Source organism: Anopheles darlingi, chromosome 2 (genome assembly GCF_943734745.1).
Source record: "Anopheles darlingi chromosome 2, idAnoDarlMG_H_01, whole genome shotgun sequence".
In the NCBI taxonomy this organism is placed as follows: Eukaryota; Metazoa; Arthropoda; class Insecta; order Diptera; family Culicidae; genus Anopheles; species Anopheles darlingi.
The window spans coordinates 83627678-83645667 of record NC_064874.1 but is presented as its reverse complement, the minus strand read 5'-3'; the positions used below and the strand labels follow the sequence as shown (position 1 = coordinate 83645667).

The window sequence follows — 17990 nt, the reverse complement described above, 5'->3', positions numbered from 1 at the left end:
AGACAGCAACCCGCGGGAGTGCATCGGTGGCAGGATCGACGTTGCAATGACGATGAGCGGCAAGCGGCACTGTTGGAGCTCTTTAATCATCTTTCAGTCCCGCCGAATGAGGTGAGAAATGGAAAGCAGGTGTAAAGTGTATTTAAAACCATATGTGCTCGGACCATGAGTGGTACGATAAGGGCAGGGTGCTTGCCAAAGGCCTGCCAGTGCACTATGAGCGGGTATAAAGGTATCGAAGGGATTATTCGGTGTTTCGTTTTGTTGAAGATAATTTTAAACAGTATCCTTAACTGTACTGGTATGCCTTATCGGTTCCATAATTAAACGTTTTTTAAGACGTTGAGCAACGGATGAAAGTGAATTCGACAGTCAAGTTGGTTACCATGGGCTTTGTTTCAACAGTGCAGTTCTTTCATATTTTTCACCAAAAAAATAACTGGAATAGTAAGATATCTCAAAACATAAAGAAGGATTTCCCAGATATAATTTTTTCAACGACGTTCCCAAGCTTAATTTAAAACTTGTGCTATGACCCGTTTTGGCAATTGATCTTATAAATGTATTACTTAAATTCATGGAATCCTCCCTCAAGCCCATGATAGGTACATGTGAAATCTAAAAGTCGAAATTTTGCAGAACTTCATTAATTTTCTCATTAATCGAACATTACTTTACAAAAAGAAACACAATAGTGATTGAAACTATGTATTGAGCATCAAGATGATAATGAACTAAAGCCACAAAGATCCTAACCTGTTCTCAAGGATAAAAAACCGAGATGGATAAAAAACCATTTTCGCCCCCTTTTGACCAACGATCCAATCCACTGTCCGCTGCAAGGAGCCACGTCGCGTTCACCCGATTGCAAACAGGTGTGCAGCGCCAACATTGATTGGCATCACTATAGGGATTGTCCTCCGCCCGGGTTCGGGTTTTGATAAAATTATGATGCCTCATTATCGGCTCAGCATCAGCACCACCGCCTTACCTCCCTCCCGGGAGTAAGGCGCAAATTGTAATGCACATTTCATAAGGTGGAGCACTTTGGCCTCAGCAAAAGTGGCGCTCCAAAGCGACGGCGTTCGCCAAAAAGCGGTCCGCTCAACCTCATTCGAACCAGCTCGGTCCAACGGTCTCACCGCGTTGCCTCACTTCTACTTCGTCGCCGCCAGCAAAGATCCAGACCATCCAAAGGGGTGGCCAGATATCACGCGCAGCGTTTTGGGCTATTGTTCTTCACCCTCAGCTCGTTAGGGATCGCGGGGCGTATCGCTCTGGCCATCGCAGTTTTTGATGGCGATGAGGATGGCGAAGGGTACCATCGACCGACCTATTATGCGACAGCCTCTCAGAGACTCTATACCAGCCCGCTCTCATCTTAACCAATCGAACGTTCGCTGTTCAGAAAGGCGAGAAACAAAACAATAACAACAACTAAGGTGGCGGCGGCAGCGGCAACGCCGGCAATATCTCAGCCTCCTATGACCAGGCTTTGCTTCAGTCTGGTTTTTGGGCAATCGGAGAAACGACGGCTGGAAAACCCGTCGACAACCCGGCACACGACGACGACGACGACGACGGGACGACGACAAACAGCAAGCACCTAAGATCCCCGGCCATTATCTAACGAAAAACTCAAACAATCTCGACCGGGCACCGTTTTTCACAGATAAATAATAATAATGGCAAACTGCTGGTGTGGCTGGTCGCGATCACTTGCGCTGGCTGGCTCCTCACTCGTTGACCTAAAACAACGCCAAGACACCCACCATGAAGCCGCCATGGAGTGACGAAGAGCCGAGGTAAACGATGCATTACATGCAGACCACGGACCGCGAAGGAGCGTCCTCTGGACCGTCTGGGTGAGTTTTTTTTTATTTTCTTACTAGTCCAAGGTCACACTTCGACGGCGATCCTCCCGGATGTGCCCAACCCGGGTAGTGGGGTTCATTAAATTAAATTAATATCGCCCCAATTAGTGAAGGAACCATTTGTAGAGGATCAAGAGGTGCGGTGACACTGGACGAAACGGTAGCAAATCCATTGGCGCCATCGTGAAGCGTGAACGAAGCTGCTACACGAATAGTCCCCGTGCCGGCCTGTGCCCCAACCCTTACATAATGGAGCCCGATGTCGCGGTTTTCGCGGGTTTATGCTTCTCGTCTCGATTGCTGGCGTCATTGTTTGTTTGTTTTGGGGGGGCCTTTCGTTTCGTTTTCTTCGCTGGCATCAGCATCGTCGTCGCCGTCGTCGTCGCCGCCGTCTAGTGGTTCTGTCCCGATCCCGGACCCCATTTTCGCGCCCTTCACCTAGTCACCTAGTGTCTGGCGGGTTTGGCGCGACGCGCAGCGGGATTGCTCTTTTTTTCCATTTCAAGCCGGCTCTGCTGAAAGCGAATTGAAAGCATAGCATCCGATCAGACCCCCCCCCCCCCCCCTCCCGTCAAAGTGAGTTGATCTTCACCCAATTTACACACCAAACGTGTGACGACGTGATAAACGGAGAGGAAAGAGAACCGCGGGGAGGGGGGGGGGGGTGATGATGTATCACTACTTTTGGTAGCCAATTCATCACCAGCTCTTGTTTGGCATCGTTAGCGAAGTGCCGAACCAAGATGATGGTCGCTACAACGTGGTGCGGCACTTATGTCGTGGATTGCGGTTTGGAGTTGGAATGGATTTTGGAGCAGTTTGGCAGGCATAGCCACCGGTAGCTAGCGTAGCCGGTCGCCGCTGCCACCGGTTGGAACGAGATGACCGCACCGTAAATGGTTAATCATCGTCGACCGTCCGTTTGATGGCTTCATTTAGCATCCGTTTAGCACGCAAATAGATGAGCTAGGCGTCTTAATTTTTTATGGATAGATCACTCAACTCGTTTGTTTAATCAGTTTGTAGTGACCTAAGCGTTTGTTTAAACAGAGCCATAGCACACAATTGTTATGAAAGCTATTTAGTATACAATCGTTTCGTCAATTTTTTATCGCTAAAATATTTGTACTTTAAGGACTACAGTTTTTACAAATGAATATATGTGGAAATATTACTTCATTCTTCATTAAAATATTAGATTATTAAAATGAATTTGTCACAAGAAGCAAAACGATTATGAGAGTAAAGCCTACCCGGATTGATCAACTAGATCGCATATTTCTTCGATGGAGCAACAATTACCAGGCCTACTAAAGTAGACTGCGAACGTCATCGCTTGCATAACAGTTCTGACAGTGGGCATTCCTTCCCTTTTATTCATCGTCTCAATTCGTAGCCAACAACTCGCGATATCGCGCGATATACTAACTCCCTTCTCGATAGATACTATTCTTCTAACAACCATAAATTGGCATTACACCAATATTTGGGATAAAATATGGGTTCCAGCCACGTGCGGTCAACCAGCGGAATCAGATACCGTATCGATGGTCCTACAATATGGACGCTCGAATCAATGAACTGTGAACATCGCGTCGAAAGGGAAACTAGTTTAATGGGGAAGAAAGGACGGGAGGGGGCGCCAACGCGAAACCCCACTGTCATATCAATCCCCTGCCCCCGGGGGGCTATTTGTATTGCTCCATATTATGCAGCGGCCCCTCCGCAGCCAGGCTGACATACGCCTGAACCCCATCCCCTGCCTGAGGCCATTCGAGAATGTCTCGGCCAAATGTTGGTCACAGGAAAGGTGGCCCCATTGTATGAAAAAAAGCTTCAGTTCAGTGAATTATGCAAAAAAAAACGAAATCTTCGACTAGTTGTCTGTCGGTGCCGGAAACACCTTGCCATTCGACCGTCGGTCGTGCACCATTTCGCCGGCATTTCATTCATAAAACCTGGGCCTGTGAACTGGTTCGCTGTATCCGGCGATCTTCGTGGATCATTCTTCTCACTTCTTCGCTGCCGCTGAGCGCTGCTTGCAGCAACATAACCTCAAAAACAAACCGTTTTACGATCTAGAGAAGATGGAGGAGCACGCACAAATACAGCGAGCGACACATATTGCTTCGTTAAAAGGAATTACACATTTATTAGTCATTTCGAGGGTATTACAACACCCGCTAGTGGTCCGTTCCCCGATGGGCCATTGCACGATGCACGGAACGAAACCGTTTGGTATGGTTTCGGGTTCTACCAGCCGTGATGATGATGCAAGAAGTGTTTGTGCTTGTTGAAGGTCTTCTCGAACGAAATGGTCTTCGTGAATGTCGCTCCTGCACCGTGGTCTCCGTGGCCACCATGACCGCCGGCTCCGGAGGCACCGTTACCGTCTCCACCGTAGCCACCACTCGGTTGTCCACCGTAGCTCGCTCCCCCTGCACTACCGCCCGCTTGCGCACTGGCGTGGGCACTGGCATGTGCGCTGGCACTTGCACCAGCTGCCTGCTGGCCATAATACCGTCCATTACCTCCAGCACCAGCACCACCATAGTTTGCTCCTCCGTGTCCTGAGTGTCCTCCGGTCGCAACGGGCACTTCTTTGATCACCGTCACGGGAACCTGCTTCTCGATGTATACCGGGTATGGGCGATCGACCGGCACGTGTACGGGTTTCTCCACGATCACCGGTGGCGATGGTCGTGCCTCGATGTGTTTGGTGATAGTGATTTGTTTCGTAAAACCACCACCGTGACCGCCATGATGACCGCCCGGATGTTGTGGTCCCTGCTGATGCGATCCTTGCTGGTGTGATCCCTGATATGATCCACCTCCACTCGCTGGTCCACTGGGCACCCCAGCACTACCACCAGCGCTAGCACCAGCACTAGCGTAGCTGTTGGCATAACTGTTGGCATATCCAGAACCAGAACCAACAGCTCCTTGGTAGCTTCCACCGGGAGGTGTGAGGTGTTCCGACGGAGCATGATGGACAGCATGTCCACCGCCAGGGGCACCACCTTGTCCGTAAGCACTACCACTTCCAGCTCCCGCCGGACCCGGTTGATAACTTCCATATCCACCACCGTAACCACCATCGTTTCCTGCTCCACTGGGCCCGGTCTGATGTGTTCCGTAAACTCCACCATTTCCGGTAGAACCAGCTCCAGCGGCCGCACTAGCGGACGCACTAGCAAACGCACTGCTTGATGCGTGACTACCACCACCAGCACCACTACCACCGCCACCATTTCCATAGCCGGATCCTCCGGAATGACCCGGACCTCCAGCGCCACCGGAATGGCCACCATAATTTCCGCCATGGCCTACTCCAGCGCCGCCACCGGACAAACCGCCACCAAACGAAATTCCGAATCCTCCGCCACCCAAGGAAAATCCGCCGCCACCGCCACCGGCACCACCACCACCATGATCATGACCATCACTCTCGGATGCGATGATTATCTTTTTCTTAAAAAGGGTCGCACTGACGAGCAGTGACTGACTGAGCAACGCGATGGCCTGGGAAATGGAAAAATGAAAGGAAAATCCATCAAAAAACCTGTGGAGGCTGCTCGATTCACGCGATTGCTGTTTGAATGAATTTGAAAACGAAAAATAATTTCAAGAAATATGATTCGATGGAGCATTTCAACAAATTCCCTATCATTGATCACCAGTATTTTTTGAAAATAAAAGCAAAGTTGCTTCACTAGACCGCACTAGACACATCAAACGATTCTGCTTTCACTGAAAACACTCGAGCCTAGAATACCGCCATATGACGGGGACTACTCACCAACAGCAACTTGAACATTCTGCTATCGTTCACTAGATGCGCTTAGTACGAAGAATATTCTGAACGAGATGCACCTTGGTGCTAGCAGGTTTTATACTATTGCATCCAGTTCTCTCCCTTGTTGTTGCTCCACCTGTTCTTTCTTCCTGCTGATTCTGTTCGCCACCCATGCCATTGTACCCCTCTAGGGCGTCTGTTGCTGTATAATTATCATATTCATGGAAGTCTCATCTCACGAATTCACCCCGCTTGTTCTAATAGGAGATTCCAAAACCTGAAGCTCATAGTGGAATGAGACGCCGTGGGGGCTTCAACTTCTTTTTGCTTTATGATGTGCCCATACGGATCCCGCTATTACCGTGAAGTCAGCGAAATTGAAAGTGTGATGTGTGCTTCTCCGTTCCGAATCCTCCGGACAAATACGCGATGACTTATGCTAATGCATCGTCATACCGCGCGCTTCTTTATTCTTTCCACGTGAGCACGAGGCGGCCGAGGTGATGCACGTTATTGATGATCAATTTTCGTGTGTAAACCGACGGACATGGCCAGTACTCAGCGCGCACAAACGCTCGTTGTTGTGTCGATTGCGTTGGCCGGGGAAATTTTCATTTCGCAAAGGAATCGTGCAGTATATCACGCCTATGACATCAGTTCCGCGTAAAGGATTGATGAGAAAACAAACACTTTCGACGGAAGAAGACGGAGATTGCCTTTTAAGATCGCGATTTCGCTCTAAAAACCTGAATCATGATTTATGGAACATGGTGGAGCACCCGTTCTTCTTGGAAGCAGTCGTGGCAGAAGCAAATGAAGGGGATAGCATTCACCAGTTCCGAGAATCCGGTTCGTGCCATAGCAGAATACACCATTAAAAGGACATTTGAAACCCCTTCCTCATATCCTTATTTTCAAAATCACGGGGGAAGGGTTACTCCTTACATGAAAAATTATACTATTTCCAACAAACCCAATGATAGTTGGATTTTAACGACGGATTTTGAGCTGGTGAAAGTCGTTTCCATAAACGAAGGCACAAAAATGATAACAGGAAGAAAGTTACGACTCTTTGAAGAGTTAAAGTAACAGCAAATTCAAATAAACAATCAGTCGAAACAAAAAACGATATTTTTTTGCTGCTCGACTTTTTGCCGTTTCTTACAAGACTGTTATCCGCCTTGTTGTGCTGTCGTTGCGTGTTTTATACGACTATTTCTAGATTTAAGCCACTGGTGTGTTCATTGGCGCCGTCAAACTCCCAAAACGCGGTTCACAAACAAGCTTTCCGGATTTCCCGGATTTTCCCGGATTTTTCCTTTATCTGTTCATTGTTAACTAAACGACATCCTTGTGAATTTCCGGTGTTCTGTCCGGTGAGCCCCGGTTGTTCCTGTACGCGGCTGTGAACGTTGCATTTTCGTGTTTTTCGTTTGTGCGGTTTTGGAGGGAAGCCGCTGGCGTGTACATAACCTATTAACGGTTATTGTTTAATTTAACGCTAAAATGCGCAAACGATCGCTATCCGTTGCTTACGAACGGAGTAATAATGCCGACAGTTTCTCCAAAAAGTTCGAAGGAGGTAAGCCGGAATCCTGCATGCTGATGCACGCGTATTGAGGTTGTTCGATGCCCCTACTAAAGCATCCCGCATTTTCTCCCGATAGTTGCTTCAGATGCCGACGAGGACGCGACCGATTATGAGGAAGAAAACGAAGAGGATGAGGAGGAGATCGATGAGGGAGGAACAGAAGGCGAAGCTGGAGCTGGAAGTGATGAGCTGTGGCCGGCTGGCGAGTATGAGAAACTGCTCAATCAGCTGCGCTCCGTTCTACCAAAGAACGATAAACGATCGCACAGTTCCCGTTTGAAGGTGATCGAGTGGGACAAGGTGGCCTTCGACGGTCACTCGGCGGAGAACGTTAAGCAGCAGACGTACGGTTTGCTGAAGAAAGTGCGCAAATTCCGTACTCTAGCGGAATTGCTCGATGATGTCCCACAGGTTATCAAGAAGAGGATGCGAGCGGAAATGCCGAAAGCCCCGCTTTCGTCGTACATCCATTTCATGAAGGAGGTCTACAGTAGCTACCAACAACGCTACCAAACCGTTTCCCCTTCGGTAAGTGCGCTAGTAGTGACCCTGCTGTCCTAACAAATAACAAGTTTTATTCATTGTTTGAAACTGGGCTTCTCTACTAGGATTTGGTGAAGATCATCGCTCGGGATTTTGCGCAATTATCCGAGAAGAAAAAGGCTAAATATGAGCGAATGGCTGCCGAATCGAAAAAAACATACCAAATCGAGATGGAGAAGTACCAGTAAGTATGATGGCACGAAGCAGTGTCTCCACCGCCTGCAATCGACTAACCCTGAAATGGTAATATTACAGCCAAGAGCATCCAGAAAGCAGCCAAACCAACAAGCGAAATCGATCAAAGGCAAGATCCCGTGCCTTGAAGGTAACTCCATTCAACGTATTCTGCAGCGAGCGACGTGAAACGGAGCCTAAGCTGTCGCACGCTGAGTTAAAGAAGAGCTGGAGCGAGCTGGGAATGAACCATCGGCTAAAGTACATCCGCAAAGCTTACGCCAATGCCGACGCCGATGCGGTGAACCTCACGAAAACAGAAAAGGAAATGTTGGACAAGGCGATCGGGAAACCGGAAGCGGTCGGACGATCGTGTAGTGATTACTATGTAAAGTTTCACGCCGAACCGGACATACAGATTCCGATCATAGAGTGGCGTAAGTTGAAGATCCAGGAATTCAAATCGCTACCGAAGATGCGCCGCTTAGAGTTGGAGCTAGAGTTCCGGAAGGCGCGGGCCAAGTTCGTCACGGATTACCAAAAGTACATCGAGGCCCTGCCAGACCGGGAGCGGGACAAAGAGATACAATTCCTGCAAGGGTACATGGAGAGCGTGTTGGATAAGGAGGAAAAGAAACGGTTACAGATGGAAGGAGGAGGTGGTGGAAATTCAACCAGGACAGCACACAACGTGACGGTCAACGATACCGTGGTCGATGCGCATCCGCTAGCTGAATCGACCATCAATCACTTCGATACGCCAGGAAAAAGCAAATCAATGAAAAAGGATGCATCGTTGGCAGCAATGGCACCACCGCCGACCGTCCCTAATCCCACTAAGCCGTTGAAGTCCATCCTCAAAAGTCCGTCACCGGTGAAGGGAGCCAGCAGCAAGCGTGCCATCATCGAGGAGCCCGATACATCAGCAACCGAGCAAGTGGCTAAGAAAAAGCAGAAAAAGGCAGACACGACGACTTCTGTCGCCGCAGAGCCGTCACCTGTGAGGTCAGTATATACGGTCCTAGTAAGCCCTTTTGCCGGATGATCTTTCCTAACTCTACTTCTCCCTCTGTTCACTATTATCAATTCTAAAGAGAGAAAAAGAGCTCGAAATCTAAATCGCAACCGGCATCTGCTGCACAACCATCGAACGAAGAGTATGTATAGGATGATTCCGACCTTAACCAGTTTGCCCTAATGGTTATCCTTCTCGTTTTCAGTGATCGCGAGGGTTCGGATAGTGGTGCGGGGAAGAAAAAGCAAAACGCACCTCCAGTTATGAGTGAGCCACGCGCTCCACCGAAGTACGTAAACTGTCCCTAATTGTAACTGCCTTTCGATTGGATAACTAATTGATTTTGGTTCTTTCTACTTTTTAGAAAACTGTTGGACTATTTCATTCAGGAGCATTACTCTGGTAAACGTAGCAAGGCAGAGGAAGCTTTCAATAAGCTGTCCAGCAACCGGCGGAAGGAGATGCAGCGTGAACTAAAGACTGCCCACAAGCGATACGTACTGGAGCTGGAAGCATATTTTAAAACCCTGCCAAAGCACCAGATTGAGAAATACTTGAAGAAAATTGAAGCGAAAAAGGGGGATGACAGTGCTGAAGAGGATGACAGCGAGGACGATAACACAAGTGGCGAGCTACCTGCTAATGGAACCAAGCAAGAACCGCAAGACAGCAGTAGCGGTGAAAGCGACGACTCGGACGACGACTGAGAATTCTCGTTAAGCAGCCGGACCGGTCTCCGCCTGGGGAGATGGTTACATTGTTCGTAACTGTTGTTTCCTATTATTGTAGAGTTCACAATGCGGGTCTTTGGTTTTACACGTGTGCATGTGAAATAACGGACCTTTTTTTTAAAGAACTTTCCACCATACGTTGTTACGCGTAAGGTTAACTAGAACAAATTTAAATAAAGAAATAATGAAAGAGAAACCATGTATTTTGTATCCAAAGTAAATTGAAAGCATTGAAGGGAAGTTGAAGAAATTTAGCCGATTTGCCTCATAAATTTACTGAAATTGAAATGAAATGAAGAATTGAAAGCGAATGCAGATGAAGTGTGTCATTCTGCTTTATACCAATTTTTATTGATTTTTTATAAACATACATTATCATCCCCTCGGCCAGATGTTAGCTAAAATACCGCCGAAAACACTGCTTATTGTTGTCTACAAACTCAATTGTCTGCCTCCTTGTGTGACCGACGTACGTAGCGCACTTTCTTGAGCGAGCGGCTCTTCTTGCGTTGCACCTCTGCGCGGCTCTTCTTGATGACGCTGGCCTGCCGAAGCTTGGGCAGCCCCGTCGCAATCAAATCCTTATTCGGCTGTATCGTTCGAAGATTTCCCGAAAGCCTCTCCGGCTCAATAAAATCGATCGGCAGCGATTCATTTGCTTCAGCGATTTTCTTCTTCGCTGCCTTTAGCTTTCTAACCGCCAGCTTCGCTTCAGCGTTTTGCACTTCATTGGTGATTTCAGTAAGCCGATTGATTTCCATCATCTTTTTAAGTTCCGACTTTAACTGGTACCTTTCGCGTGCCTCTTGGAATTGCGTTCGACGCTTGTTCAGCGATTTGTGTACCTTGTTGACCTTCCCCTTTGCTTTAATAGTCTCGCTGGTGCCCTCAGTTTCTGCATCCTCCTCGGCATCCGAGTCAGGGTTCTGCGCTTCGATCAACCCTTCAGTCAGCTCCTTGAACTGTCTGGCTCTCCGCTCAGCTGGTTCTTCCTTCGCAAACATGTTGGTGACCACCCGATCAAAGTGTGCCTGCCGTTTACGAATACTCCGCTCCTCTTCTACTGCCTGGTTCTTCAGCTCTAGATAATCATCGATCGCTGGATTGTAGCTCGTGCCCTGGTGTGGTAGATTGGAGGCTGCTTTCTTCTCCTTTCCCGTCACGATCTTGCCCGGTTGCTTCACTAGCGGTTTGCCGGAGTGCCGAAGTGTATGCAGCACCTGCTCCTTGTCTATCCACTGGGACTGTAGCGATTTCGGCACGCCACCACTTTCATCGTTCCACAAGTCTTCCTGCATCGTCACATCGCACACATTCTTCCGGATGAGGGGCCGTTTACGTTCCGGTCGAAAGCTGCCCCCTCCCTGTTTGGCCGGAATGCTGCTGGTCTGCTTAACGTTTCGCTTCACGATCGGATCCCGGACCTGGGACGTATTTTTCAGCGGCAGCAGCGATTTCGGTGTTTCGGCGAACTGCTTACGGCGCAGCTCTCGAAGGGTAGTCTTCGGTTTACCCGGTTTTCTCTCCTCACTAAACAACTCATTGTCCGGCTGGTCTGCGGTCTGTCCGATGCGCTCATCCTGTCGCTGTTGCTCGAGAAAGGAATCGATCTCACTCGTATCGATATGCTTGCGCCAGGACGATTTCAATTTACGGGAAACGTGTTTTTTCATCGTGGAACCGTGGAATTTTGAAACCGCCCGGAACGCACGAGGTTCGAACAAAAACAAGATGGCCAGTGAGACGAGCTGTCAATCGTGACCCCAGTTAGCCACTGTCAATACAGCCCTGGACGAAATCAACACACGATGGCCCCTATTGCGATTGTCTTGTCTCGTTTCCAAGACAAACGTCAGTCTGGTGTCGGTATTGCGAGTGTCTTGCTTGACACCGATTTCTGTCTTGGAAACGAGACTCAGCTGTCTTGTACTCAAAGCTACCAGACTGGGAGTCTGCCAAACAAGACTGCGATTTAAGATTACCGTAACAGTTTTTTGTTTAGCAGACTGGCGGTTGATTTGGAAGAATTTAATGGAATTAATCAATAACCTATTACCAGTAATCGATTATGTTCAATTGCACGAAATGGCACATTTTCTGAGAACCATGTAATGGGCTCAAACCTCAGCATTTGCTTTCGTGACGATCGAGTTCCTGAATAAAAATGCATCAGAGATTGAGAATAATTGAACAAATATTGTACGATTGAAAACATTTTTTTGATGAATTAAAACACGTTAACGGTAAGGAAACTCAAACTGCGCACGATTGTTTACAAACAAAGCTGCGATTTTGATGGCTTTTGACAGCCAAATGAACACTTGTTCATTCAAGTGTTCATGCGACTCTCGCAATACCGATTTTAGACAACCAAGACTCGGCGGTTTTTGCCAGACAAGACTGGTCGAGTCTTGTCTTGGAAACGAGACAAGACAATCGCAATAGGGGCCGATATTTTAAAAAGGACGATATTTATGAAGCTATTTTACGGTTTTATATCACTTTTGGGTTCATATCAATATGACCTGTGTTTGTATCAAAAAATATCAAATTATCAAAAAATAATAAAATTCGTGGGAATAGTTGGGCTGTTGGCTATCAGGGAAATTTGTCAAAACGCCTTTTTTTTACGTGACTTTCAAGTTTACCGTCGAACGTTTAATATTTTCTGTACTCTTGTTCTCTTGTACGGTGCTAATAAACCCCCTGGAAAAAGATGCAATCTTTGCGCAAAACTACGACATGGATTGTGCCGAGTGGAATGAGGTAAGAACGCTCAAAATGCATTATTAGCCGGTAGCCGAGAGCCTCAGAGTTGGGGTCAGCATCGGTCGGCTGGTCGCCATCGCCCGTTCCGTTAAGCAAGGGGACATCGACCGTGTATCTTATCAGCACTCCGTTTCCCCCTGAGTCTAGATAATGATTGATCCGGACTGGTGGAATCTCTAATTTCTTTTTCTTCCTCCATCTCTTCCCGTAGACTGGCTCGCATGAGCGGCGGTGAGATGGGAAGCGGTGCCGGTAAGGGCGGTGGCGGCGGTGGATCGATCCGTGACGCCGGTGGTTCCTTCGGTAAGATGGAGTTCGCTCACGAAGAGGAATACTTCTACAAACAGGTAAGTCACCGCTCCTGTCGTAGCTGGAGGTGATGATGACTGACCGACGACGACAAAGGCGCTAATTGATTGTTTTCCATTCGATTGCAGCGTCAAGAGCAGCTGGCAAAGCTGAAACAGAAGGCTATCAACCACGAAGATTTCCACTCCGAATCGATCAAACACCACGAAGAAGCGATCGCACGCCATAAGCAGGCCATTGAGGAGCTGAAGAAGAAGTAAGCTGAGAATGAGGGGATCCTGAGTATTTTTTTTGGTGGCGGCATTTTTGTATCACACACACGGTGCCTTCAACCGATGTTTATTAGAATAAATCGTATCACTCGTATTCTCGGTCTCTTGTGTGTAGGTTTGCTGTTTGCGGTTCGACGCAAGAGCAACAGATTTAATCGATGATGACTGCTTCGGCGACCGTTCTATTTCCGTTGCATGAGATCACACAGCGCAATGTAATGCAATGCGACTGAAGTTAAGCCAGATCAATGCGCATCATTTGGTGCATGAAGTTATGAGCGACCAAACGTATCACGAGACAGTACCGGATGACAAAATTAGAAATAGTTGCCTAGTAGTACGACTGCATGTTAAAAGGTTGAACCGCGATGGCCCGATCCCAGTGGACGCTATCTTGCCTTTGCAGGGATGAATTTTTAATTAACCTTGATAACGAACGGAATACTAACGCCAAAAGCCTCAACACTGGTCCGGTTGTCGGTGATCGTGCGTTGATCACTCCGCACGAACCGTCACGTCGTGATAGGCCACGTGATGCTCAACAAGGGAAAATACATTAAAGCTTCTTCCGTTGGGGGTTGAATGGCGAGTTAGCGACAAATTAATTACCCGCCACTGAGGCTATGGGCCCCAAAAACGAACCATACACTGCCGGGTACTTTGACGAGCAGATTCCCTCGGGAAACCCTCGAAAAGGGTGTGCTGCAGACCCCGGTTTGGTCTGGCTGTCTCGCAGTCGCAATCCGATAACATCTTTTGGCCCACCATTGCCGTGACGTAAACCATCATCCCGGTCGTTCACAGCGTGAAACAGTGTGGCATTAATTAAAATTTGTCCGCCAGTGCTGGTGCTGTGCGTGCATTTGAATTTCACTATCAGTGCGCGCCGCCGACCCTTTAACGATGTCCTCGTACCCGGGCCTTTTTGGCAAAACCTCCTTTAATTGCCATGATAGAACCTAGCCCACTAGATTCGAAATGCGCTGTTGCGTCGAAACACGCTTCAAGAGTGAATAGCGCAACAATCTAAAACAGCAACCCTTGAAAATTTCAACGTATTCTGAAGCGAAATGGAGCACATTCTTACTATTAGTTGCTTCATACAGTTTAGACACGATAGTTAAATGCGAAAAAGAACACTCATGTCCTCAAGAAAAGAGGCAAAAAACCATAAACTGGACGTTCGAGTGTGAACGGACAAGGACACGGTACACAAAAGGCGACTCAAAAGCAATCGCAACCAACGCACGTTTGCTAACAAGGCCAACTGGAAGGATAATGTTTTCTACTTCCTTCAACCGACAGGAAACGACCAATGCTCTCCAAACCAACGCATCGTCGATGTCCTTAGAACTACTTGCCTAGTTCCTCTTCTAGACCGCATGTGAGGAAATGATGTCAAGTATGCGATGGTATTTAAATAACGCGCCTCCAGCGTCTACATTCGCCGTCTTACCACATCCTGTATCTCGCCGTATGACGGACCACATGTCCTCATTGCACGGTGTTGCAACGAACCAGCGGCCTCGGTGCTAGTGCCACATCCTGCCAAAGAAGTAAATTGCAATTTCCTCCCTATCCGGTGGTGAAGTGCTTGTGCGAATGTATAACACAAAGGAGAACATCCCTTTTGGTCCGGAATTGTCGCTCTCCACGATTAATGCTCGTTCGCTATCCTAGAAGTTGCACATTCCCCTCATAAAATTTGGACTCTTTGTGAGAACCACACCATAGGCATTGAATTATGATTATACTTCCAAATCTCTACTCGAAAGCACTCAGCGCAACTCCATGGGAATGGCTCAAACCTCCATCTCCATCAACTTTGTCGATATAAAACAAATTAAGTAATCGACCGACCATCGTCAACCCCTCTGTGGTGGAGGGAATCGTATAGAATCCACCCTTGGAGACGGGCACCCTTCTCATGCATTACACTCCTGGGCGCATCCTCCTGGGTGTACGGTGCGTAGCAGTGGGTTATGGCATTTAGGCACCACGCACCGGCCCCTACCCTTGTTTCTCACTTCTTTTCCATTTTATTGATTCCTCCACCATCCTCCCTAGCTTGTTGGGTTCCCCTTAGCTGATGGCACGTGCAGCACCGCGCACTCAACTATGTACAAATAGAGCCATCACCAGCCCGCGTCGTCTTCGTCTCCCGTAGCATGGCCATCGAAGGCCGGGTGGACAAACGTGACCAGGAATTTATCGCGGTCACGAGAGACAATGTACCAGGCGAAGGCGAAGGTATACACCGTGCCGTAAACACGGTTGACCGTTGGACGAACCGTCACATCGGATATAGGAAGGACCGGCCTTTGAAGGGGTCGCAGATAATTAAAAAGAATCATTTACCTTGCTGCCCTTTTCAACACATCAACCTCAGGACCATTATCCTTTCTGCCAATAGAATGTCAATTTGTCTTTAACTAATGTGTTTAAGAGATGGGAAATACTACAAGTATGTGGATTTTTTTTTATAAATCACAACCTAGTAATGAACCAAGAGGTACGATTAAATTTGTAAAACAAACAAAATGGAAGGTGTATAGCACAGAAAAAGCTCGTAATGAGAGGGAAAATTTAAAAAAATATTACAAACCCTTATACGCGAGAGACCTGAAAAATGATCTTTGAATTCACCGAACGCGTAACTCCAATCTTGTGAAAAGTATCTTATATGCTCCTATAATAGCTGCTCCTCCTAAATTAGTTGCTCTTATCAAACACTAGCATGTAATACACCTCATTCTTAACAGGATGACTCCTTGGCACTAGTGCATGTAAATCCAGATGTTAAAAAACACGCAGTCGAGCAAAAAACCGTTGCTTTATTCATGATGGATGGTATAATTTAGAAAACGCATAGCTAGTAATTATTTGTCCGACAGATTTTATCAGAATCTGGCCCACATGTTGCGTACCCTCAATCTGTAACTCGATTCCTCATCCATGGTGCAATTTTCTAACTACCCCAGGTGCCGATAGGATGAAGGAACTGTGAGGGAAAAAACCCCGAAAACACTCCCAATTCCTCAGCAGAATGTGATTAAATTGACGGATGGTGCCTCCATGGCCATGGAAATGTAAATTTTTGCAGACATGAACATGCACGAGCCGGCAACCATGAAAGACACACCCCGGTAAGGAGACCGAGGCGATTACGAGATGCAATAAACCTCGCACGTACTACAACACACATACACGCTTACCGGATTACGTCATAATTGTCCCGAAAAAAATCCTTTGCTAGGCCATCCCACACGGGACCGCTGGATGACCCGGTATATCTCGTTTGCACCCTCGACGACAACGATATGCCACACGCACCGTTGTATACAAGTTCCGGCAAGTTTCATGCCCGCCCCTGTCTGTATGTGTGTCTCTGTAGGTGTGTTCTTATGTTTATAGTTCCTGATAGGTATCCTCTCTCTCTCTCTCTTTTACACTCCTATTCGTCTTTTATGATCCATACTGCTCTATCATAGTTCCGGTTCTACGTCTACGTTTAGTCCTCTGACGGGATTCCTGGAGTTCCGGATTCGATGACGCAGTCATTCGGCAGACCTAGTGGCTTTGCATAGAACGCTACTCGTAGCCCCTCGTAGGCAGCCATCCTGCCCCTAACGAACGCTGCAACATGAAACCGTACACGCTCCCCACAAAAACCCGAAAACCCAGATCCACTCCGGAGAGGGGGAAACGCATAAATCTGGATGCCGGTTTGGACGCGAACCCGCGTGACCCAATTTAACGCGAACACGAGCCCGCATGGTGTGTAAGGATACTGGCCTGAGCACCGGCGTAATGTCACGAACCCGCTCAAGTCAGTCAGTGCCCGTAGAGTTGTCCAGGCAGCCAGGAGGGTGTCCTTAATTTGAGACGTCCTTGCGAGCGTGTCCACGCGCGTATGTTATGAGTTCGATGATCACCAACGTCAAATCGATATCGAATATCCTTTTGCTCCCAGTAATTCGATTCGTTGATTGTAATTTAATCGTAAATTTATTACAATCATCCGGAAAACATCGACATGTCTCCGGCTGCTGCTTCGAATTCTATAAGGAGCTCAAGCGGGGGACTCAAGAGTCCTTTGCTCGTTTCCTATGTTATTAAAAAACGCTCTCACTCCGGGTGTCCACCTCAATTGAGGCGTAGACTATGCTGCGACCATAGACTGGAACCGGAGCATAAGCCGGGGCGAGGGGGTTTCGCTTTCCCCAATTAAGTCCAAGCCTTCGCCCCCATCCTCCAGCGGACGTACCCTTCCCTCATTTATCGCGCCTAGCTCGCTTCCTTCTGACCAGACTGATAAATGGGCGAATCGGGACATCGCGCAAAGGATCCCCACGGGACTCTAGGGAAGGGGCCGTCCAAGTTCATTGACCGACCGGTACCGTTCGCTCGCGAGCTGGAGCTTACTTGGTCGTCTCGGGAACTCCTGGAACACATTCACTTCGATACATTGTTCCGACGTGCCATTTTAAAAATGGTATTTGGCCGACGTCTAGATCGGTACCGCTTTTGTGAGCTTTCTTTCAGGATTTTCCGGATAGAAGAAAGGAAACGTGCATCGGCCCCCGGCACACACCGGTCCCTGGATAGCTCCAACGCGACTTGGTTTAATGATGGATGAATGCAGACGCGTGAACGTATCGTCGCTCCCTTCCTAGAAGCATCGTTGAAGGATATGGTTTTGAATGCTTTCATAATGGCAGCGTGACGCTATCGACACGTAGGGACCTTCTATAATTCGTAACAGTGAGGCAACTGAGTGGAAGAAAATTTTTTCTGAAAATTTTCCATGATTTTATGCATGCATCTGGAATAGTTCTTGTATTTATTAGAAGAGGTCAAAGTCAAAGTCCCATAATCCACTTTAAATTACAATCAAAAAGACTGCGTTCCTTTCA

General features: G+C 47.8%; 4 protein-coding genes across 4 annotated transcripts; 2 read left to right on the top strand and 2 right to left on the bottom strand.

Annotated features, from left to right (window-relative positions):
* Positions 1-3998: 3998 nt before the first annotated feature.
* LOC125948108 (uncharacterized) lies at positions 3999-5797 on the bottom strand. The gene is made up of 2 exons (XM_049673853.1): positions 5674-5797; positions 3999-5396 (listed from the first exon to the last, which is right to left on the bottom strand). The coding sequence occupies exons 1-2, from the start codon at positions 5689-5691 to the stop codon at positions 4128-4130; spliced, it is 1287 nt and encodes a 428-aa protein (XP_049529810.1). The 5' UTR covers positions 5692-5797; the 3' UTR covers positions 3999-4127.
* A 1140-nt stretch (positions 5798-6937) lies between these two features.
* On the top strand, positions 6938-9935 carry LOC125948105 (nucleolar transcription factor 1-like). Its single transcript, XM_049673849.1, has 7 exons — positions 6938-7252; positions 7338-7789; positions 7870-7988; positions 8060-8983; positions 9073-9135; positions 9199-9282; positions 9358-9935. The coding sequence occupies exons 1-7, from the start codon at positions 7177-7179 to the stop codon at positions 9698-9700; spliced, it is 2061 nt and encodes a 686-aa protein (XP_049529806.1). The 5' UTR covers positions 6938-7176; the 3' UTR covers positions 9701-9935.
* Positions 9936-9990: 55 nt separating this feature from the next.
* On the bottom strand, positions 9991-12238 carry LOC125959589 (ribosome biogenesis protein NOP53). Its single transcript, XM_049692415.1, has 2 exons — positions 12227-12238; positions 9991-11472 (listed from the first exon to the last, which is right to left on the bottom strand). Exons 1-2 carry the CDS (start codon positions 12236-12238, stop codon positions 10165-10167), a joined length of 1320 nt encoding a protein of 439 aa, XP_049548372.1. The 3' UTR covers positions 9991-10164.
* Positions 12239-12354: 116 nt separating this feature from the next.
* On the top strand, positions 12355-13168 carry LOC125948114 (ATPase inhibitor mai-2, mitochondrial-like). Its single transcript, XM_049673862.1, has 3 exons — positions 12355-12490; positions 12705-12840; positions 12931-13168. Exons 1-3 carry the CDS (start codon positions 12441-12443, stop codon positions 13060-13062), a joined length of 318 nt encoding a protein of 105 aa, XP_049529819.1. The 5' UTR covers positions 12355-12440; the 3' UTR covers positions 13063-13168.
* The last annotated feature ends 4822 nt before the right edge of the window (positions 13169-17990 follow it).